The sequence below is a fragment of the Hypanus sabinus genome, chromosome 20 (genome assembly GCF_030144855.1).
Source record: "Hypanus sabinus isolate sHypSab1 chromosome 20, sHypSab1.hap1, whole genome shotgun sequence".
Classification (NCBI taxonomy): domain Eukaryota; kingdom Metazoa; phylum Chordata; class Chondrichthyes; order Myliobatiformes; family Dasyatidae; genus Hypanus; species Hypanus sabinus.
Genome location: NC_082725.1, coordinates 55,054,080 through 55,079,222, shown reverse-complemented (window position 1 = coordinate 55,079,222; position 25,143 = coordinate 55,054,080). Strand labels below are relative to the sequence as shown.

The window sequence follows — 25,143 nt, the reverse complement described above, 5'->3', positions numbered from 1 at the left end:
GAAGCAGTGACTCTTTCTCATTCCACAGATGTGACCTGACTTACTGAGAGTTCCCAGCTTTTTCTTGTCAGATTTCCATCAGTGATTTTTTTCTATTTTCACTTACTAACTGAAAAACCAATACCAGTATTGTGAGCAGTTCATTTCCAGATATGAAATTGAGTATGTGCTTTTGTCATTCAAGTTGGATTACAGTGGGTTTTTTACAGCACAAGAAAAAATGGAAACCTTGTTTTTGCTGAATGTAAATTGAGGTGCATAAAATTGAGTAGATAGGGTAGAAGGACAGACTTTATTTTACCCAGAGTAGCTGTGTCTGAAACTAAAGGATACTGCTTGAAAGAAAGAGGTAAGAAATTTACTATGTCATGGGCAACACAATAACGTAGCAGTTAGTGCAATTGCTTTATAGTGCCAGTGATTACCAATCATTTGCAAGTGCTGTCATTAAATACTTCAAGATGCAAGCTGCTGCTATTTTATTTCCAGTACATTGATAAAATTTAGCCAAATTTGGCCAGCTGATACTTTTAAAAGTAGAGGAGGTGGAGTATACTTTATGATTAATGCATTGTGGGGCACAGACATAGCAGTTCTATCACAGTCCTCACCTGACCTGGAGCATCTAGCAATCAAGTGCCACCCTCTTAATCTGTTAAAGGAGTTTTCTGCCATCATCCTGGTAACAGAGTACATTCCACCTCAGGCCAACATCAGGCAGACATGAGAAGAGTGTGCAGCGTGATCAGCAATCATGAAACAGTACACCCTAATGCCTTCACTGTCGTGGTAGCGGTTTCAACCAGGTCAGCTTAAAGTAGTCTCTGAACAACTATAACCAACATATCAAGAGGACCCAACATACCTGGCCACTGTCATACCACCATCAAGAATGATTATCCCACACCTGTAGTTTGGAATGTCTGATCACATGGCTGGACTTCAATTCCTGGTGTAAAAACAGAGACTGAAGACCACAACACATGTGATGATGACTAAGAAGTTATGTCCAGGGGAGGCGGAAGAGTGCTTACAGGACTGCTTTGGGTTGGTGGACTGATTATGGAGGCAGATGTTGGTAAGACCTCAGACAAAGTTAGGAATTAAAAGTTTGAGCATGGTGTGACTGTTGTCCTAAGCTGTGTATATTTCAATGCAAGAATTATTGTAGGAAAGGCCGATGAAGTGCTAAAGATGAGGTAGCTGCTGGTTTACAAACAGAAGCAATGTGTAGTGAGGAGAGACTGTTGATGGGGCAAAACTGTAGTCAACAGGATGAGTTGCAACATAGAAGATGGACAGAATTGAAAAGGGCGAATATAGTACTGAAGGTGTTATATTTGAATGTATGCAGTATCTGAAATAAGATAGATGAACTTGTTGCTCAGTTGCAGATTGGCAGATATGGCGCAGTAGCCATCACTGAATCGAAGCTGAAAGAAGATTGTAAGACCATAAGGTATAGGAGCAGAAGTCTGCTCTGCCATTCAATCATGGGCTGATCCAATTCTTCCAGTCATCCCCACTCCCCTGCCTTCTCTCCACCCCTTTGATGCCCTGACTAATCAACAACCTATCTATCTCTGTCTTAAATGCACCCAATGATGTGGCCTCCACAGCCACTCATGGCAACAAATTCCACAGATTTACCACCCTCTGACGAAAGTAATTTCTTCGCATCTCTGTTCTAAATAGATGTCCTTCAATCCTGATTATAGCTAGGAGCTTAATGTCCAAGAATACACATGGTATCAAAAGGACTAGCAGGAAGGCAGAAGGTGCTCAGTTGGTGGGGGAAAAAAATGAAATCAAATCATTAGAAGGAAGTGACATAGGGTCAGAACGTGTTGAACCATTGTGAAAAGAGCTAAGGAACTGCAAGGGTCAAAAGACCCTGATGGGAGTTGTATGCAGACTCCCAAAGTCAATCAAGATTTGATAAGCTCAAACAAATAAATATAGGGTTACCTCAAGCGGAGCGGCCTGTGGAAAGCAGCCAGTGAGTGAGTGGGCCAGTGAAGGAGTGGAGATTTGAGGTTTTGACGAGAAGAGGCGGAGGACGAGTTTGTTCCCAGTTAGTCTTTACAATGCATCCTGAGACGGTGATCTCCTGTGAGATGTGGCTGTCTTGCAGGAAGTCCCCTTTCCCGCAGAGTCACATCTGCCAGAATTGCATGCGGCTGGGCGATCTGGAAGACCGTGTGAGGAATCTGGAGCAGCAGCTGGATGACCTTCGACTTGTAAGGGAGAATGAGGCAGTCATAGATGTGAGCTACAGGGAGGTAGTCACACCTAGGCTGCCGGAACCAGGTGGTTGGGTGACAGTCTGGGGGGGGGGGGGGGAAGCGAAGGAGAGTAGGCAGGTAGTGCAGAGCACCCCTGTAGCCATTCCCCTTAAAAATAAGTTTACTGTCCTAGATGCTGTTGGTGAGGACGACCGACCAGGTATGAGCCACAGTGGTAGGGCCTCTGGCACTGAGTCTGACCCTACGGTGCAGAAGGATGGGACGGAGAAGAGGAGAGCTGTCGTCATTGGAGACTCTATAGTCAGGGGAGCAGACAGGAGATTTTGTGAACGTGAGAAGGAAACCCGCATGGTTTATTGCCTCCCGTGTGCCAGGGTCCAAGATGTCTCTGACTGGGTGCATGACATCCTGGTACGAGAGGGAAAGCAACCAGAAGTCGTGATACATGTTGGGACCAGCGACATAGGCAGGAAGAGGGATGAGGTCCTGAAGTGTGAGTTTCGGGAACTAGGCAGAAGGCTGAAGAACAGGACCTCTAGAGTGGCTTTCTCAGGATTGCTGCCAGTACTACATGATAGTGATGGTAAGAATTGGAGGAGATGGCAGTTGAATGCGTGGCTGAGGAGTTGGTGCAGGGGACAGGGTTTTAGATTTTTGGATCATTGGGATCTTTTCTGGGGAAGCTGGGACCTGTACAGATTGGATGGGTTGCACCTGAACTCGAGGGGGAGCAATATCCTTGCAGGTTTGTTTGTTAGCATGGTTTGGGAGGGTTTAAACTAATTTGCAAGGGGGATGGGACCCGGAGTGATAGAGCAATGAAAGAAGTGCATGGAGTAAAGCCAGATCTAGCATATAGAGAGGCTTTGAGGAAAGAGCAGCAGAATAAAGGGTATAAAGGTAGTAAGGTAGAAGGGCTAAAGTGTGTGTGCTTCAATGCAAGAAGCATCAGGAACAAAGGTGATGAACTGAGAGCTTGGATACATACATGGAATTACGATGTAGTGGCCATTACAGAGACTTGGCTGGCACCAGGGCAGGGATGGATTCTCAATATTCCTGGATTACAGTGCTTTAAAAAGGATAGAGAGGGGGGAAAAGGGGAGGAGGACTGGCATTACTGGTCAGGGCTACTATTACAGCTGCAGAAAGGGTGGGTAATGTAGCAGGATCCTCTTTTGAGTCAGTATGGGTAGAAGTCAGGAATAGGAAGGGAGTAGTTACTCTACTGGGGGTATTCTATAGGCCCCTCCCGGTGGCAGCAGAGATACCGAGGAGCAGATTGGGAGGCAGATTTTGGAAAGGTGCAAAAATAACAGGGTTGTTATCATGGGTGACTTTAGCTTCCCTAATATTGATTGGCACTTGATTAGTTCCAAGGGTTTAGATGGGACAGAGTTTGTTAAGTGTGTCCAGGACAGATTCCTGTCACAGTATGTTGACAGGCCGACTAGGGGGAATGCCATACTAGATCTAGTATTAGGTAACGAACCGGGTCAGGTCACAGATCTGTCGGTGGATGAGCATCTGGGGGACAGTGATCACCGCTCCCTGACCTTTAGCATTATCATGGAAAAGGATAGAATCTGAGAGGACAGGAAATTTTTTAATTGGGGAAGGGCAAATTATGAGGCTATAAGGCTAGAACCTGCAGGTGTGAACGGGGATGATGTTTTTGCAGGGAAATGTACTATGGACATGTGGTCGATGTTTAAGGATCTCTTGCAGGATGTTAGGGATAAATTTGTCCCGGTGAGGATGATAAAGAATGATAGGGTGAAGGAACCATGGGTGACCAGTGAAGTGGAAAATCTAGTCAGATGACAGCATACATTAGGTTTAGGAAGCAAGGATCAGATGGGTCTATTGAGGAATATAGGGTAGCAAGAAAGGAGCTTAAGAAGGGGCTGAGAAGAGCAAGAAGGGGACATGAGAAGGCCTTGGCGATTAGGGTAAAGGAAAACCCCAAGGCATTCTTCAATTATATGAAGAACGAAAGGATGACAGGACTGAAGGTAGGACTGATTAGAGATAAAAGTGGGAAGATGTGCCTGGAGACTGTGGAAGTGAGCGAGTTCCTCAATGAATACTGCTCTTCGGTATTCACCACTGAGAAGGAACTTAATGACGGTGAGGACAATATGAGTGAGGTTGATGTTCTGGGGCATGTTGATGTTAAGGGAGAGGAGGTGTTAGAGTTGTTGAAATACATTAGGACAGATAAGTCTCTGGGGACTGATGGAATATTCCCCAGGCTGCTCCACGAGGCAAGGGAAGAGATTGCTGAACCTCTGGCTAGGATCTTTATGTCCTCGTTGTCCACGGGAATAGTACCAGAGGATTAGAGGGAGGCGAATGTTGTCCCCTTGTTCAAAAACGGTAGTAGGGATAGCCCAGGTAATTATAGACCAGTGAGCCTCACGTCTGTGGTGGGAAAGCTGTTGGAAAAGATTCTTAGAGATAGGATCTATGGGCATTTAGAGAATGATGGTCATAACAGGGCCAGTCAGCATGGCTTTGTGAAGGGCAGATCGTGCCTAACAAGCCTGATAGAATTCTTTGAGGAGGTGAACAGGCATATAGAGGAGGGTAGTGCAGTGGGTGTGATCTACATCGATTTTAGTAAGGCATTTGAGAAGGTTCCACACGGTAGGCTTATTCAGAAAGTCAGAAGGCATGGGATCCAGGGAAATTTGGCCAGGTGGATTCAGAATTGGCTTGCCTGCAGTAGGCAGAGGGTTATGGTGGAGGGAGTACATTCAGATTGGAGGGTTGTGACTAGTGGTGTCCCACAAGGATCTGTTCTGGAACCTCTACTTTTCGTGATTTTTATTAATGACCTGGATGTGGGGGTAGAAGGGTAGGTTGGCAAATTTGCAGATAAAGGTTGGTGGTGTTGTAGATAGTATAGAGGATTGTCGAAGATTGCAGAGAGACATTGATAGGATGCAGAAGTGGGCTGAGAAGTGGCAGATGGAGTTCAACCCAGAGAAGTGCGAGGTGGTACACTTTGGAAGGACAAACTCCAAGGCAGAGTACAAAGTAAATGGCAGGATACTTGATAGTGTGGAGGAGCAGAAGGATCTGGGAGTTCATGTCCACAGATCCCTGAAAGTTGCCTCACAGGTAGATAGGGTAGTTAAGGAAGCTTATGAGGTGTTAGCTTTCATAAGTTGAGGGATAGAGTTTAAGAGACACGATGTAATGACGCAGCTCTATAAAACTCTAGTTAGGCCACACTTGGAGTACTGTGTCCAGTTCTGGTCGCCTCACTATAGGAAGGATGTGGAAACATTGGAAAGGGTACAGAAGAGATTTACCAGGATGCTGCCTGGTTTTGAGAGTATGGATTATGATCAGAGATTAAGGGAGCTAGGGCTTCACTCTTTGGAGAGGAGGAGGATGAGAGGAGAAATGATAGAGGTGTACAAGATATTAAGAAGAATAGACAGAGTGGACAATCAGTGCCTCTTCCTCAGGGCACCACTGCTCAGTACAAGAGGACATGGCTTTAAGGTAAGGGGAGGGAAGTTCAAGGGGGATATTAGAGGAAGGTTTTTTTACTCAGAGAATGGTTGGTGTGTGGAATGCACTGCCTGAGTCAGTGGTGGAAGCAGATACACTAGTGAAATTTAAGAGACTACTAGACAGGTATATGAATATAAGGTGGGGGGTTATATGGGAGGCAAGGTTTGAGAGTCGACACAACAGTGTGGGCCGAAGGGCCTGTAATGTGCTGTACTATTCTATGTTCAAACATAAGGATGTGGTCTACAAATTACAATGGGAGATAGAAAATGCATGGCAGAAGTTGAATGTTGAATGTTGCAATAGTCATGGGGGATTTCAATATGTAGGTAGATTGGAAAAATCAGGTTGGTGCTCGATTCCAGGAGGGAGAACTTCTAGACTGCCTATGAGATGGCTTTTTAGAGTAGCTCGTGATTGAGCCCTCTAGGGGAATCAACTATTCTGGATCAACTATTCTGCAATGAGCCAGAATTAATTAGAGAGCTTAAGGTAAAAGAACCCTTAGGAGCAAGAGATCATAATATGATCAAATTCACCCTGAAATTTGAGGAGAAGCTAAGGCAGATGTGTCTGTATTATAGTGGAGTAAAGGGAATTGCAGAGGCATGAGGGAGGAGTTGGCCAGAATTGATTGGAAAAGAACACTGGCAGAGATGGAATTTCTGGAAACAATTTGGAAGGCACAAGATATGTACATCCTAAAGAGGAAGAAGTATTCTAAAGGCAAGATGACACAACCATGGCTTACTAGGGAAACATAAAAGCTAAAGAGAGGGCATATAATAGAGCAAAAATTAGTTGGCTTTTAAAAGTCAACAGAAGGCAGCTAAAAAAAGATACTAAGAAGGTAAAGATGGAATACAAAAGCTAGCCAATAAAATTAAAGAGGTTGTCTAAAGCTTCTTCAGATATATAAAGTGTAAAAGAGAGGAAAGAGTGGATATCAGGCCACTGGAAAATGATACTGAAGAAGTAGTAATGGGGGACAAGGAAATGGCAAATTAACCTAGTAAGTATTTTGCATCAACCTTCACTGCAGAAGACACTAGCAGTATGGTGGAAGTTCCAGGTGTGAGGGGTCATGAAGTATGTGAAATTACCATTACTAGAGAGATGGTTCTTGGGAAACTGAAAGGTCTGAAGGTAGGCAAGTCACCTGGACTAGATGGTGCATGCCCCAGGGTTCTGAAAAAGGTGGCTGAAGAGATTGTGGAGACATTAGTAATGACCTTTCAAGAATCACTCGATTCTGAAATAGTTCAACAAGACCAGAAAATTGCAAATGTTCCTCCACTTTTCAGGAAGGAAGAGAGGCAGAAGGAAGGAAACTGTAGGCCAGTTAGTCTGACCTCAGTGTTTGGGAAGATGTTGGAGTTGATATTAAGGATTAGGTTTCAGGGTACTTGGAGACGCATGATAAAATAGACCATGGTCAGTATGGTTTCCTCAAGGGAAAATCTTGCCTTACAAGTCTGCTAGAATTCTTTGAAGAAATAACAAGCGGGGTGCACCACCTTTGACAAGGTGCTATACATGAGGCTGCTTAACAAGCTACAAGCCTATGGGCAGACAGACTAAGAACATGGACAAAGAAATGGCAGATGGAATACTTTCTCAGGAAGTGTATGGTCATACACTTTGGTAGAAGAAATGAAATGGTTGACTATTCTCTAAATGGAGAGAAAAATCATAAAACTAAGTTGCAAAGGGTGTTGGGAGTCTTTGTGCAGAATTCGCTAAAGGTTAATTTGCAGGTTGAGTCTTTGGTGAGGAAGGAAAATGCAATGTTAGCATTCATTTCAAGAGGACTAGAATTTAAAAGCAAGGACTTAAATGTTGAGACTTTATAAAAGCAGTAGTGAGGCCTTACTTGGATTATTGTGAGCCATTGTGGGTCCTTTATTTTAAAAAGGATGTGCTGAAACTGGAGATGGTTCAAAGCAGGTTCATAAATATGATTCCAGAATTAAACAGCTTGTCGTATGAAGAGCGCTTGATAGCTCTGAGTCTGTATTCACTGGAATTCAGAAGAATGAGGGGTGACCTAATTGAAACCTATTGAATGGTGAAAGGCCTTGATAAAGTGAATGTGGAGATGTTTTCTATGGTGGGAGAGTCTAAGACCAGAGGACACAGCCTCAGAATAGAGGGGCATCCTCTTAGAACAGAGATGCGGAGGAATTTCTTTAGCCAGAGAGCAGTGAATCTGTGGGATTCTTAACCACAGGCAGCTGTGGAGGCCAAGTATTAAGGATCCTTGATTGGTCAGGGCATGACGGGATTATGGGAAGAAGGCAGGAGATTGGGACTGAGGAAAATTGGATCAGCCATGATGAAGTGGCAGAGCAGACGATGGGAAAATGGCTTAATTCAGCTCCTATATCTTATGGTCTTATGGATTACTGCCTCCTAATGGTACTTTTACCCTTCTTAAACAAATCTGGTTCATTGCACAGCACCAAATCTTGAATTGCCTTTCCCCTAGTGGGCTCGACCAGAAGCTGTTCTAAAAAGCCGTTGACATTCTACTAATGCCTTCTCTTGGGATCTAGCACACACGTGACTTTCCCAATCTTCCTACACATTGAAATCTCTGCCACCCCCCCCCGCCCCCCCCCCCCATGATCATTGTAACATTGTCCTTTTTATATGCCTTTCTTTCTTTCTTTCTTGTTGTAATTTGTACCCCACATCCTGGCTACATCCCAGGTCTGTATATCGCTCCTGTCATATTTTTTTATCCATGAAATTTCTTAACAAGGATTTCCCAAGGAATCCACAAAGATTCTATATCTTCTGATCCTGATCAGATTTTATTTTTAATAAAAAGCCACTCAGTCCCCTCTGCTCACCCGTCTATCCTTTCTATACGATGTGTATCCTTGGATGTTAAACTCCCAGATCTGATCTTCTTTCAGCCACAGCTCTGTATGGCCTACACTGTAATACCGCTCAGTTTCTAACTCTGCTACAAGATCATCTACCTTACTTTGCATACCGTGTGCATTCAAATATAACACTTTCAGTCCTGTGTTCACTACCATTCTTTTCAATTTTGTGGTTGGTGGACTGCATTGTCTTTGTACTTACTACCATAGTGCTGAAATGAGCAATCTGCCGTGAGCTCTATGATTTTCCAGAGGACCTAAAAATGTTTCCGTGTCATCCTTTAGGACCCCTTAGAAGGAAAAAACATAACATCCTTACTAGTTTGTAGGATTCTGTGGCCCATGACCCCTCAAAATGAATTAGCTGCTTAAAGAAAAATGCTGAGTACTTCAAGTCTTGACAACTGAGGTAGCACAATGTCCCCAAAGAATCAGCCTGTTCTCATCAGCTCCATCTACCCAATCTGTGGTAGGTCCTGCAGATCCTGCTTAGAAACCCTCAGACCCCTTAGAATCCATGAGCTGGGCTGGAAGTGAGTCATCCTCGACCATGAAAATAAAATCGATGAAGCAGTTGTGGTGTTGGAGATTGATATGATTCTATGTTATATCTGGATGTTCTCTTGCCAAGCTGCCGTTCACTCTGGACCTCAGTAGGTAGCAGTAATAGCAAATAACTACCAGAGTTTCAAGGGCAACTTTGTTATTTGCTCTACTGTTTAGAATTTTTTGAGGTAATATCATTTATCTCCACTGTTTTCCCTTGGTACCTTTTTCCCAGTTCTCGTTGAGTTTTCTGTGTCTTAATTATTTGAACTTTATTTTCAATTTTCAAGCTCATGTCTTTCAACATTACCTATAAAGTCTTTCTAAAACACTTTATATTGCTGTTCTGCTTTTACTGATTTTAAAAGAACAGTGTTTTTAAAGTTTGCATTTGATTGAAAATTGACTTGAGCATACTGGCGATAAGGATGCAAGTAGCTAACATTTCAAACAATGCAGGCACATCTTCATTTTTCTGTTTCTTTTTCAAAGGTATGAGAATACGTGGGCAGCCCTTCATAAACGAGCTGAGGACTGTGCTAAAGCTGGAGAGGTATGATATCCAAGTATTCATTAACAATGCATTTATCCCCTGCTAAATGATCGGATAAATTTCCCCAACTATTGAATATCTCATAAATAATAATTCTGGGATCCAGTGTTTCTAATTTCAACAAGAGACTTTACAGTAGTACATGACTATCTATGATTCCTTTTATCTTAGAACTGTGTAGCTCTATACTTGTTATTGCTGTCTCACTGAGCAACCAACTACAAAATAATAATTTTACAAGTCAGCCATTGATTGCTTTGGTTAATTGAATGCAGTTTTCTTTGCAGCATCGTTGCAGTGCATGGTAGTCCTAGTGTTGTTCAGCATCAAGACAGTTCCTTTGGGTTTCCGTGTGTATGCTGACCATCATGCCTATCCATACTCATCCACTGGATTGCATTAATCCCACTGTCCTGTCTATTCACTACCTGTCCAGAAGCAGCTTAAAAATTTCTTCTTTCACCACCTCCTCTGACAACTCATTTCTGATATTGGCTATTCTAGATCCCATTTTGTCAGGAGTGCCTTCCCACTTCCTTAATCACATTAACAGAAGTAGGAATGTTGCATTGCCACATAAGATAATGTCCCCTCAGCTCTTGAGGACAAGATTAACATCTTGCAGCCTCTTATTGCAGAAGGTTAATAGCATCAGAATCAATTTTGGCTGAGGTGTGGAGATAATGTTTTGATAGTTTGAAGCAATGATCTCATTCTTAATTCCTCAAAGGAACCACCAATGTTGAAATAATTTTATTCTGTTAGGACATCTCATGGGAAATATAGTCTAATCCATGTTGAAAATAAGGGAAACATCTGTTTAACTGCATTTAATTGGCAACTGATAGAGTACATGATCTCTGAGTGATCGCTTCATTCCTTGATTGCTAGACTAAATAGCATTTTCGTGTGTAGATAAGGGGTCTTAATGTTTTGACCCAGAATTAACAGCATTTTGCTGTTACACAGAAAGATCGCAATATTTTAAATTGCAATAATTGGGCAGTTGTCAGAATGGAGGAGGTAACAAAGGTAGAGGCAATCCCATAAGGATTTGAACACTGAATTTTAAATTGTGTTCATAAAGGTTGTAACATCGGATCAGTCAAAAATAATAGTATATTATTGTTTAACAGTGAATAATTGTTTAAAGTTGAATAATTCAAAATTCCATTTTTATTGCATGATTAGTAATTAGCTCTAATTAGGTCAGTTAAGAATGTTATGTTTGGATGACAGTTACTTAAACTTTAATAAATATTACTGTGCAATCAACAGTACTATTAAATATAATTAATTAAATTTAAGCTGTTGTAGTTGGGATTCATTTTATTTGTAAACTTTTCAGCCAATGTTCTTCCCCAATGCTAAAAGTGAAATTATAGTCTGTAAACTTGGGCATGAATCAGGTGTTAAGATAAGGTTGATATTGAAGGTGCAATTATAATATTAAACTTAAATTTAGGGAATGTTATATTGAATTGTGGAAATGCCAACATAGAGAGCTTAATAAGGAAGAAGTATGTGTCAGGGAACATCTGAGGTTTAGCTACAGTGATGTAAAGAAGTACATAGTAATAAATTTTAGGAACAAAAGTGGAAAATTGAAAATACATAGTAAAATGTGGTTGCAAGTATTACAGAGCAAAACTTCCAATATTCTTCTGGATTTTATAAACAAAAAAGTGAAGAATATATGAATTTAAATGAGGCAATGGCACACCTATGGTTCATTTAGTCTTTCTAGTAACCACGCGGGTTGCCAGCGACAGTGGTGGAGGCAGATATGATGGGACTGTTAAGAGACTGTTGGACAGGTACATGGAGATCAAAAAAATAGAGGGCTATGGGTAACTCTAGGTAAGTTCTAAGGTAAGGACATGTTCGACACAGCTTAGTGGGCCGAAAGGCCTATATTGTACTGTAGGTTTTCTATGTTTCTAAAGTATAACACTTTAATTTAAAATTTAGTATCTATTATTGAACAGGAAGAATATGGAAGAGATTTAAAAATTAAAAGTTGAAAGTAAAATTTATTATCAGAGTACATACATATCACTGCATACAACCCTAAGATTCTTTTTCTGCGGGTATACTTAGTAAATCTATAGAACAGTAACTGTAAACTGTGCAAATGCAGATAATAAATAGCAATAAGTAACGAGCATGAAATAACAAGAGTCCCTAAATGAGTGTTGCTATCCACTTTTGTTCAAGGGCCTGATCATTAAGGGGTAGTAACTGTTATTTTTAAAGATGAGTTGTTAAATCTAGACATCTCATGAAATCTCTGGACACAGCCAACATTTATATCTCAAATACAATCGGCCCTCCTTATCCGTATGCGCGAATTCAACCAACCGCGAGTCACAAAAACCTGGAAGTGCTCTTCCAGCACTTGTTGTTTAAACATGTACAGACTTCTTTTTCTTGTCATTATTCCCTAAACAATGCAGTATAACAACCATTTTACATAGCATTTACATTGTATTAGGTATTATAAGTAATGATTTAAAGTATACGGGAGGATGTGCGTGGATTATCATGCATCGGGATTGAAAAAAATTGGAAGTTCTCTTAGTAAGTCGGAACAGGTACATCCGGTATTATTTAGCGTCAGTCATACGCTTGTCTTGGTATATAGTATATATTTTACCTTTCTATGCATATAAAACACTTAAGAACATATGTTTCAGCGCCGGGCTCGGGAACAAAAGTTCTCAGGACTCGGGACAGATCGCTCCCTAATGTGCTGTCCACCATGCCGGGTTGATGTGGAGGATCAAAAATTCAAAACCCCAAAACCCAATAATTAAACCACTGCGTTGCTTAATAATAATTGTAGCTTTCATCGGGGCAGATCCTTTCTCACTTTATCCTTTAAAATTGTTCCGATCATTGACCGACGTAGCCTAACGCTTTTTCAATGACCGATGGCGTTCCACTTTTTTTCCAATCATGATCGTGATTATTTTTGTGAACAGAAACACTGCGCATTCAGAGCTCTGGCGCTGGGTCCTAATGTCCACCATCCTGAGACAGGTTAAATAAGGTCTGGAGTTCTGCTGGGTCCCAAGGACCACCGGATTGAGACAGGTTGAATAAGAGATTTGAGTATCTGCGAGGGGTCGCGGAACCAATCCCCCATGGATAAGGAGGGCCGACTGTAATATGGAAAACTGACAACCATATATTTCGACAAAGTATTTCAGAGGAAACTTACAAGGCACCCATTATATTCCCCAATTTATGGCATGGATTATGCTATAAATTGAGTGCTTTAGGGGACCAAAGGTTATAAAATATACTCACTAAGTATGTTCTATTCTTTTTAACCAAGTAATTTCAAGTAAAAAATGACACTGTGTAATGCAGAAAAACGTTCATTTTTTAAAATTAAGAATTGCTAAATTTTATAAATTGACTTTGCTTTAGGTTATAAAAGTCACATTTAATTGCAGTGCAATTCTTGGAAGGAAGTTTTTCAAAAAGTACAATACTGTAGATCTTCTGATTTTTTAAATTTTAGATTTCCAGTGTCAGCTGTGTTTTGATTTTCAAGTGCTGTCACTTTCCCTTACCCTGCACATGTGACTTCTTGTTCTGATTTGTTGTATTGAGATGATTAATAAAGTGACTACTCCATCTAGTGGTTGTTTTATACCCTTAATAATTTTGCTTGTATTGTTGTCTTGAAGTTTTTGGGGTGAGTACGTCACTAAAAACACCTAAGCCATTAAGTTGAATTTCAGAAAGGCAATGTTTGTGCAGATGCGTCAAAGACTTCAGAAGGTAAACTGGATGGAACTACTTGACGTTGAGTCAGTTGAGGGACAATGGGATAGATTTAAAGAGGTAGTACACACAATGCAGGAAATGTTCATAACCAAGGTCAGGAGAAACAGTAAAAACAATAGATCAACTACATGGATCAATAGTGGTATACATACAACATTATTGAAGAAAAGACAGCTATATATGGAATACACAAAAAAATAGTAATGATGTGAACCGTAGGGCATATGAAAATATGAGAGCTATAGTCAAGAGGGAAATTCAGATTGCCAAAAGGAAGGTTGAGAAGGATATTGCTGATGATGCTAAGAATGACCCCAAGAGATTTTTTTCGATACTTTAGTAGTAAAAGAAAAGTCAAGAAGGAAGTTAACTGTATTAGGAATAATAGAGGAGTGATAAATTATGCAGAGAAGGACATAGCGGGTACCCTTAACTTGTATTTTACTGAAGTATTCGTCTGTGAAGATGTTAGTAATATGCCGTTAAGTGTAGAGAAAAATAAGGTTTTAAGTGACTTAGAGATCTTAGAAAGTGAGGTCCTGCTTCTGCTGAAGAGGCTGAAAGTTGATCTTCAGGGCCAGACAATATGTATCCAAAAGAGGTCTGTGTTTATATAGACAAACCCCTAACATGCATTTTTCAAAAGTCAGTGAAGACTGGTGAAATCCCAAAGGACTGAAAATGGGCTAACATTGTCCCGGTATACAAGAAGAGTGACTGCACTGACTCTGGTAACTATAGACCAGTAAGCTTAACGTGTACCATAGTCAGATAATGGAAACATTAATAAAGAATGAGATGGAAAAGCAGCTGACAGGAACAGGCATGTTAGCAGAAAGCCAGCATGGATTCAGAAAGGGGAAATCAGGTTTTACTAATATGATAGAGTTCTATGAGAGGCAACTAAAATTTATGATAACAATAGAATGGTTGATGTCATTTACTTGGACTTCCAGAAGGCTCTTGACAGGGTATCCCACAAGAGGTTAATAATCAAATTACAGGAGATAGGGATTCAGGGTAAGTTGTCCAAATGGGTGCAGAATTTGCTCAAAAACAGAAAACGAGTTATGGTGAGAGGATCATTTTCACATCTGGAAGATGTTGAAAGTGGGGTTCCGCAGGGATCAGATTTGGGGCCACCACTGCTTTTAATTTACATTAATGGTTTGGATAAGCACATAACAAATAGACTAGTAAAGTCTGCAGATGACACATAGTTAAGGGCGCAGGCTGATAATTGGCAACAGAATCAATACTGTTAGATCTAAACAAAATCCAGATGTGGGGAGATGAAATTTAATGTAAGTAAATGTAAAATATTACATACAGGAAGTAGAAATGTTAAATATACAATGGAGAGTCTTGAGTTAGAAAGTGCACTGTATGAGAAGCATTAGGGTTGACTCATCATCTAGACAATGCACAGAAGCGATTAAGAATTTTGGGCTATATAATGTGCTCGGTGGAGTTCAAGTTGAGAGCTGTTCTCCTTAAGTTGTATATAATGCGCTTGTGAGGCCACACCTTGAGTACTGTGTGCAATTTTGGTCTCCATATTTTATGAGGAATGTGAAGGCACTGCAGAGAGTTCAGAGAAAGGCGGCGTGACTCATTCCAGGTCTGCAGTGTATAAGCTAAGAAGAAAGATTAAAAGAATAAAATCTTTTTAGCTTAAGTACATGTAGAATGAGAGGAGACATGATAGAAGGTTTCATAATCATTAAGGTTATAAGTGGATAGTAAACTTGATAATTATTTCAGCACACTGTGTATATAAGAATTTGCAAGCTTTGTTAGGCTGAATGGCCTGTTCTTGACGTAAACTTTCTAGTGTTCTTATTTTAGTTGAACATTTATTTTACTTTTTAATCACAGAGCACATAAGAAATTGGCGCTAGGTCTTGAGAATAACTAGTTTACCCAGTGCTTTATTCATAAATCTTTTAATTTCAAATATTGGCACAAGCAGGTCCCTTGTACTCTGATCTCCATCACTGTGTCTATTACAAACAGTCAAGATGTTATCTGTATAGTTAAAGACATTTTTTGTTATTTCCTCCTAATATTTGAGGAGTGGCTTTCTCTTTACTTAAACTTTCCTTAAAGGAGCAATTAACATGGTGTAGGCTCTTGTGCCTCACTTGCAAACCATGATGAGTTGAGATTCTCCAGAGTATATCACTTTTCATTTAACAGATGTTAAATGATCCACTGAGTTCCTCCAGCAAATTGTTTATTGCTGCACATTCCAGCATCTACAGTGTCTTGTGTCTCCTTTCCTCAGTTAATGTTTTTTTAAGAACTTGTGTATGATCTTATCTCTGATTCAGATATGCGTTTCTGGAGGGCTGTTTAAAAACTTGTGATAGCTAAACTTTTTTCATTCTGTTAATTTTATTGATGTAAAATAAGGAAAATAAACAGTTGAAGATCATATGGCATTATTGTAGTACAATATTACCTACAGAAATCCACTGCAGACAATTCAATTGATTACTGTGCTGAAAAACTTAGAATTAACTCATTATTTCAATTAAGAAATGTTAAGTGCGACAGCACATGTGGGAAATTAAGGTTAAAAATATTTGGTTTTTTTTTCCCAGTTAGCCCATAATTAAATTGTAGTTTTTCAAATGCGTTTCCATCTGGCTTAACTTTTAGATTGTAGATGGCAAAGTGGTGGTCCTATCTGCATACTGGGAAAAGAAAAAGAATCACTTAATGGAACTGCAGGAGCAACTCCAAGAAATCCCAGCATTATTAGCAGGCCTGGATGCCCTGACAACAAAACTTGGTAAGTTTTTTTTCTTTAATTTAGATCCTATTAATGGTCATTGGGTGGCAGGCTGGAGATACATCTCTACCAAAAGAGGTGTGAGGCGCTCATTCACTCCACTGGCCTGCAAGTCTTTTTGGGCAAGGCGTAGTAGCCTTCCCCCACCCCTACCCCCAAAATCAAGGTTTCATGAAGCCGTGGGAACAGGTGGTGAATGGCCGTATGAACAGCTGGTGCATATCACTAGTCCTGGTTGTATGACCACTGATGCCTAGCAGAAGAGTATTGTATGTGCTTGTCAGTGTAAATGGTAAAGATGACAGGAGTAGGGAATCTTGGTTTTCAAGAGATATTGAGGCCCTGTTTAAGAAAAAAAAAAGGAGGTGCGTAGCAGGTATAGGCAGGTAGGAACAAATGGGGTGCTTATGGAGTATAAGAAATGTAAGGGAACACTTAAAGAAATCAGGAAGGCTAAAAGAAGGCATGAGGTTGCCTTAGCAGACGAAGTGAAGGAGAATCCCAAGAGATTCTACAGAAATGTTAAAAGAATTACAAAGAACAAAATTGGTCCTCCGGAAGATTGGAATGGTAATCCATGTGTGAAGCCAAAAAAGGTAGGGAAGTTCTTAAATAAATTTTTTGCTCTGTATTTACTCCGGAAATGGACACAGAGTCTACAGAAGTGAGACAAAGTAGAATCAATTTCATGGACCCTATATAGATTACAGAGGAGGAGATTTTTGCTGTCCTGGGGCAGATTAAGATAGATAAATCCCTAGGGTCTGACAAGGTGTTCCTGTTGCACCCTGCGGGAGGCTAGTTCAAAAATTGACAAAACCCTAACAGATATTTATATCATCCTTGGGGACAGATGAGATATCAGAGAATTGGAGCATAATTAATGTTGTTCCACTGTTCAAGACAGGCTGTAATAATAATAGAATGTTGAGCCTGACATTAGTAGTGGGTAAGTTATTGGCGGGTATTTTGAGGGTATATATAAGTATTTGGATAGATGCGGACTAATTAAGAACAATCAGCATTGCTTTGTGTGGTAGGTTATGTCTAACCATTCTTAGAGTTTTTCCATGAAGTTATCTGGAAAGTTGATGAAGGCAAGGTAGTGGATGTTGTCAATGTGGACTTCAGTAAGGCATTTGAGAAAGTATTGCATGGGATATTGGTCAAGAAGGTTCAGTCGCTCGGCATTTAAGATGAGGTACCTGTAGTAAATTTGATTAGACGTTGGCTTTGTAGGAGAAGCCAGAGGGTATAGTAGATGGTTGCATCTCTAACTGGAGGCCTGTGACTAGTGGAGTGCCATAAGGATCAGTGCTGGGCCCTTTGTTTATCATCGGTATCATTATATCAATGATCTGGATGATAATGTGGTTAAGTGGATCAGAAGATTTGCAGATGACACCAAGATTCGGGTTGTAGCGGGCGATGAGGAAGGCCATCATGGTTTGCAGCAGTATCTGAACCAGCTGGAAAATGGATTGAAAAATGGCAGATAGAATTTAATGCAGACAAGTGTGAGGTGCTGTACTTTGATAGGACCAACCAGGGGTAGGTCCTACACAGTGAATGGTGGGGCACTGAGGAGTGTGATAGAACAAAGGGATCTGGAAATACAGGCCCATAATTTGTTGAAAGTGGTGTCATAGGTTGATAGGGTCATAAAGAAAGCTTTTGGCAGGTTGACCTTCATAAATCAGTGTATTGAATACTGGAGATGTTACGTTGAAGTTGTTTAAGAAATTGATCAGGCCTAATTTGGAGTATTATGTGCTGTTTTGGTCACATACCTACAGGAAAAATGTAAATAAGATTGAAAGAGTACAGAGAAATTTTCAAAGAAGAAGACATCTGCAGATGCTGGAAATCAAAGCAACATACACAAAATGCTGGAGGAACTCAGCAGGCCAGGCAGCATCCATGGGAAAAAGTACACTCGGTACATTCAGGCCAAGACCAGCATTTTGTGTATATAACAGAAAATTTACAAGGATGGTGCCAAGTCTATAGGACAAGAGTTACAAGGAACGATTGAATAGATCAGGACTTTATTCCTTGGAATGTGGGAGATTGTGAGGAGATTTGATAGAGGTATACAAAATTAGGAGGGGTATAAATAGGGTGAATGCAAGCAGGTTTTTCCACTGAGCTTGGGTGGGATTACAAACAGAAGTCATAGGTTAAGGGTGAAAAGTGCAAAGTTTAAGGGGAACATGAGAGAAACTTCTTCACTCAGGGGGTCGTGAGAGTATGGAATGATTTGCCAGCACAAGTAGTGCATGCAAGCTTGATTTCAACACTTCAGAGAAAATTGGTTAGGTAAATGGATGGTAGGGGCAGTTTGATGGGAGTTTAAATGATTTGACATGGACTAGGAATGTCAAAGGGCCTGTTTCTGTGCTGTATTTTGATGATGATGCTGGGGTGTGGAGGGGAGTCACTCAGCGTGCAGAGACACTGCCTAGAAGAAGACAATGGGAAAGCACTTCAGTGGAAAAATTTGCCAAGAACTATCATGGTCATGGAAAGACCATGATTGGCCATAGCATACGGTGTGGCATATAATGAACAAACAATTAATGCTTATAGTGCCCAGTTCTTTTTTTTTATTGGTAATACGTTCTGGAATGTTTAGTTGCAACCCCTTTTTGCAAATGTGTAAGTAACGTGATCTTGTAAACATAATTTGGAGTTTTAAACTACAAACATTGCAGGCTAAAATGTCATGATTTCTTTTTTTTTAAAAAAAGGCAGTTGCAGTTTGTTTCAAAAAGTATTTCTAAATACTTTCATGACTGGTAAAGTTTGTTATAGTGAAGAATGTTGTTACATTGAGGCTCAGGAAGTTAGAGAAATCAATGTTTATGCCATCAGGTTGGAGGCTACCCAGACGGAATATAAGGTGGTGTTCCTCCAACCTGAATGTGGCTTCATTTTGATAGTAGAGGAGGCCATAGACACACCTATCCATGGAATGAAAATGCGTGGACATTTTAATTCCATGGACGTGGAATTAAAATGTGTGGCCACTGGGAGATCCTGCTTTCTCTGGCAGACAGAGCATAGGTGTTAAGTGAACCGGTCTCTCAGTCTGTGTCGGGTCTCACCAATATATAGAAGGCCGCACCGGGAGCACCAGATGCAGTATATCACACCAACTGACTCACAGGTGAAGTGTTGCCTCACCTGGAAGGACTGTCTGGGCCCTGAATGGTGGTGAGGGAGGAAGTGTAAAGGCAGGTGTAGCACTTGTTCTGCTTACAAGGATAAGTGCCGGGAGAGAGATCAGTGGGAAGGGATGAGGGGGACGAGTGGACAGATTATTAGAAGGGAGCAAATGCTTAGGGCGACAGAATATGTCAAGTGGGCAGATTTCTCTTGGATGTTCTTAAATTTTTCATTGGAACTCTACTTATTCAGGCAATTTAGAAAGTTACATCATGCTGCTGACCTATGGTTTGCAGATAGTGGAAAAGCTTTGGGAAGGTGAGTTATCACAGGATAGTCACTATATGACATAGAATATATGTAACCAATCTGGTTACACTTCTGTTCAGTCTTGAACTCCAGGATGTTAATGGTGGTGGAACTTGGCAGCCATAATGCTGTTAAATACTTAGAGCAGTTTTGAGACCACTTGAGTCCTGATTACAAACAATATGATGTAGTATTTTAAGTGTTATATCGTTAGTATTCAGTATTTTTGGTATACTGAATCAAGGCCTTATTTGTTCTGAGGTGAATGAGGCATTATTTTGATCCAGGATAAAGGAAATTACTTTCTGAATCCTAAATAGTATTTATTTCTTCATGCACAATAGCTATACAGATTATTTTGTCATTATTACATCGCTATTGTTGGTGATGCCTGGAGGTTTACTTATGTATTTCTTCAGTTTACAGTATATTAACTGCACTTCAATTACACTTGACTATACCATATGGAATGTGCTAAGGTGTGTTCCTGAAATTTAAGTACAAATCTTACTTCTTCCTTTCCCAACATTCAGATGATCAATTTTCCTGTTTTGTGTACTATTGTTTGTGACACTAGGGACATCAACAGGTGGAGGTTTGAGAGAGGCAGAAATGAGGTAAAGCAATGTTGTTGATGTGCAGTTGGAATCTAGTCGGTTGCTTTTATTGAGGGGTAGCATTTAAGGATAAGAACTGGCCATGGCAAAGGATCAAATAAAAGAACTTTAAATTATTGAGCCCCTGCCTTTAATTTCCCTATCAGAGTAAATGGTCTTCACTCTTTTAAAGCTTTTCATAATTTAATTCTTTTCCAATATATACAGTATCTGTCGAAGGAGAAACAGATAATGCTTCATGTCATTCTGATGAACAGTCATAAATCTAAAATGTTAATGCTGTTTCTCTGTCCACAAAGGCTGTCTTTATTTCAAATTTACACTATTTGCAGTTTTTTTTGTTTCTCCGTATTTACCGTACTTTGGCATTATCCTGCCAAACATGTACAATATGGAATACAATACTAGAATCTAACTGATGTTTTACACAAATTAGTTACATTATTTTTTTGGATGAATTCTATGCTCTTCATTATAAAATTCAATATGCTGCATTGGTTTTATCTGTATATATTTGATCTTACAGTAAACAGGAAGCATGAAATTCAAGGTGTATTCTCAACTCCAATATTTTTTGCATCAAGTATATACAGATTCTTTTGTTTTTGTTTTTAGCTCCTCTCCAGAAAGACATTATGTTACAACAATCCACGTTAAATATGCTTCTGAAAGTATTGATTTCCCTCTGAAATGGAGTTAGGCAGAGAATAGTACTGGCAATCCTGTCGTTGATGAAATATTGTATGGAGGAATAGTGCATTGAGCAAATGCTTAAGATCTTAACTTTTTTGTACATTTTATTAGCAACTATTGTGTTCCTTATTACACAAATAAATCTAGGTTCTCAAATATTTTTCAACCCTATCTACATAGCATTGCATTTTTTTATACTTTCCCATGATTTGGTTGCCATGCCTACTAATTTGGTGAGATTACTAGATAGTACATTAAAAGATAACTGTAGGTCATGAAGTTATTGTCAGAGATTTCATTTGCAATGATAAGCAAAATTGTTAGTTGCAAGGTTAGAAATGGGGACTGGATCATTGGCTGCACTGGTTATTCATTTGGGAATTTGGTTTTGTACAAGTCCCATGTGTCAGTAACTTAACAGAAAATATGCGAAAGCAGGCACATTAACGTCATCATTACATTGTTGGGGGAACTTCTAGCAATACATTATAGCAAGAAAAAAGAAGTTCTAAACAGCCACAATCCTATGAAATGACAAGTAGTTTAGTGAAGAAGCAACACAGACAAAACGTGTTTTGTCTTTGCTTTTCAGCCATAGAGAAGGGTCTTGGCCTGAAACATCAACTATTTATTCATTTTTTTCCCCTTTCTCTCCTGCATCGGGTGTTGGTCTTTGATTTTCATTTTTTTTAAGTTGTGTTCTTTCGAGTTTCTTTGCGGCTACCTGTAAGTAAATAAGTCTCAAAGTTGTACAATTTATATTCTTTGATAATAAATGTACTTGAATTTCCTGACCTGCTGAGTTCCTCCAGCATTTTATGTGTGTTGGATTTCCAACATCTGCAGACTTTCTTGTGTTTGTAGTTTAATGAGGAAAGTATTTTACAATGTGCAGAAATATTTTCATAGTGCAAAATTAAGAGTTTGTCTTGTAACTTCTGAATGAATGAGCCTTATTTCATCAGTACAAAATTAAGATACTCTGTATGCTGAAAATCTTAAATAAAAGTTGAAACGGACCTTTAATCTGAAATATTAGCTTTTGCTCTCTAACCATATGACGCATGTGCTAAATATTTGTAGCAGTTTCTGTTTCTGAATTTTATGAGTACTTTTCACTGTTTCCCAAATTGAAATGTTTTATATGACTAATAGTTAAGCTACAATTTCCTTTTCTTTGGCAAACATTGACATCAGAATTCAAAAAGAGTCATTTATTGGTATTAAATTTGTTTTTCTTTGCACCAGATGCCTGCTCAATAAAATTGATGTATTTGAGCTTTATTTTTAAGTCCCACTAGATGGTGCTGCTGATACATATGAAGCACTAAATCTAGCAAATAGCTGGAGTTGATTAAAGCAGTTTCTTGGAATTGAGGTTTTCGATATTTCATGAGCTAAGAGTATAGAAATAAATGATCGGGGGAGATCTTAGAGAATTATTTTCTGTGTGTATTTCTCTTGCTGGTTTTTGAATGAACTACATTTTTAGGAACTTTGGGTCATTTGAATGCTGTTGTGATCATTTCATAAAATTTTGTTTGTGTAGCTTCTTTCAGCACCTCTAAATTGTAGCAGCCAATATACCCTGGAAGAAAGTATTCACTAGTAGTGATGATTAGATGATCTGTTTTATTGATGTTGATGTTTGCCACAAATTGAACTGTTAACAAAAACACCTCAAAGACTATGCCTCACTAGTTTAAAGCTAGAAATAATAAAAAGTGCAGATGTTTTAAAAACTGAAAAAACACTAAATGCTGGAATTAGCAGATATGGCTGCATTTGTGGGAAGAAAAACAGAGCTAGGATTTCAGGTGGAAGACAGTTTAATGCTGTTTCCGGAGACACACATCCTATCATGGCATTTGAAAAGTTTAGTTTTGAGCAATTCTGGAATTAATGGTGACTGAAACCAATTGATTGTCATTGTAACACATCTGGTCATTGGAGTTTATGGAAGGGAACATGTTATCTGTACCTGATCAGGCAAATGAAAGTCCTTGATTTTCTCACTGAGATACCACAGTCTGTGTAGATCAGAAATAACAACCTCCTTCTTGCTAGCAATCAACACTGGCGCACCTCAAGTATGTGTGCTTAGCCTACTGTGCTACTCTCTTTCTACACCCACAACTGTATGGCTAGGCACAGCTCAAATGCCATCTGTATATTTGCTGAAGACACACTGTTCATGGTGGACTTTCAGATGGTGACGAGGAGGCCTACAGGAGTGAGATGATTAGCTGGTTGAGTGGTGTCACACCAACGACCTTGCACTAAATGTCAGTAAGACAAAGAATTGATTATGGACTTAAGGAAGTGGAAGTTGAGGGAACAAACACCAGTCAGTCCTCATCAATGGATCAGCAGTGGAAAGGGTGAGTTCAAGATCCCAGGTGTCAGCGTCTCTGAGGATCCATCCTGGGCACAATATATTGATGCGATTTAAGAAGGCACAACAACAGTTATACTCCATTGGGAGTTTGAGGAGAATTGGAATGTCGTCAAAGACAGTCTCAAGTGTTTACAGATGTGCCATGAAGAGCATTCTGACTGGTTGCAACACTGTCTGGTATGGAGGAGCCAGTGCACAGAATTGGAAAAAGTTGCAGAAAGTGGTAAACTCGGCCAGCTCCATCGTGGGCACAAGCCTCACTAGCATCTAGGCTGTCTTCAAAAGATGATGTCTCAAAAAGCTGGCATCTGTTATTAAGGACCCCCATTACCCAGAACATGCCTGCTTCTCATTGCTACCATCAGGCATATGAAGACGCGCACGCACACATTCCCCCTCCCCCCCCCCCCTTCTTCCCCACTGCCATCAGATTTCTGAATGGACAATGAACTCATGAACATTCTCTCAGTATTTTCCCCTATTGTTTTTGTACTACTTATTGAATTTAATTTTCTTTCTATACTTAATATAATTTATCCATTTATTATTATGTATTGCAATGTTCTGCTGCCGCAAAACAAATTTCATGACGTGCCAATGATATTACGAGTTTCCCCCGCTATCTGAAAGTAGAGCGCTCCTGTGAAACCTTTCGTAAGCCGAAATGTCATAAAGCAAAGAAGCAATTACCATTAGTTTATATGGGAAAAATTTCTGAGCGTTCCCAGACCCAAAAAATAGCCTACCAACTCATACCAAATAGCACATGAAACCTAAAATAACACTAACATATAGTAAAAGCAGGAATGATATGGTAAATACACTGCCTATATAAAGTAGAAATAATGTATCAGTCATGGTAGTTTTTCTTGGGGTAAACACAAGTTTAAAGTGGGCGCCTTTTTTCGTTAAAGTGAAAATCCTCTTCAGATTTCTTTCGGTTAGTGAAAACAGGTACTAATGTAGGTCTTTTGTAAAAGCGAAGTGGCCTAAAGTGAACTTTCTTAAACCGGGGGACACCTGTGATGCACCATCAATAACTCACACTGAGACGTAGGCGAGATATCGGCTTTTATTGACTGGAAGAAGGAACCAGGAGTGAGTGTCTATCATACAAGGTCCTGGAGACTGAGGCCGATCTTCAGGCCGCAGGTCTCCTTTATACAGGGGCCTGTGGGAGGAGCCACAGGAGCAGTCAGCAGGGGCGTGTCCCAACAGGCACATAGTTCACCACATTCACCCCCCCTTCGTTTGAAAAAGTCCTCATGTAGCGAAGGTTCTTACAAGTCAAGCCGATCAGGCGGTCAAATCTGTCGCTGCGATCTACGTAGCACCGGCTGTGACCGCATAGGTGCCGGCAACATTGGCGATTGCACAGGGGACGGGGGTTGCGCGTGTTCTTGCCCACTAGGCGCCGGTGATCCCTCATGCATGTGCGAGGCGCCTGGTATAAATGCGTACGAAACGCCCGGTATACAAGTGTCGTGAGGAGTCTGTGTAGGGCCTGGTGAGTACGGTGTCACCTCTGGTGCAGGGTTCACAGTTACCGGAGAGCCTTCAGGGTAGTGGTCTGCTGCACCTGCGGGTGCCAGGTCGCGG

At 40.2% G+C, this 25,143-nt stretch overlaps 1 protein-coding gene across 2 annotated transcripts in view; it reads left to right on the top strand.

The window, feature by feature from the left end:
• LOC132378545 (dysbindin-like) overlaps positions 1–25,143 on the top strand; it is a 237,410-nt gene that overhangs the window by 35,788 nt on the left and 176,479 nt on the right. For both annotated transcript variants that reach the window (XM_059945533.1, XM_059945532.1), the window contains exons 4-5: positions 9,704–9,764; positions 16,227–16,359. In XM_059945533.1, the coding sequence (XP_059801516.1) occupies positions 9,704–9,764; positions 16,227–16,359 (194 nt within the window). The remainder of the gene's footprint in view (positions 1–9,703; positions 9,765–16,226; positions 16,360–25,143) is intronic.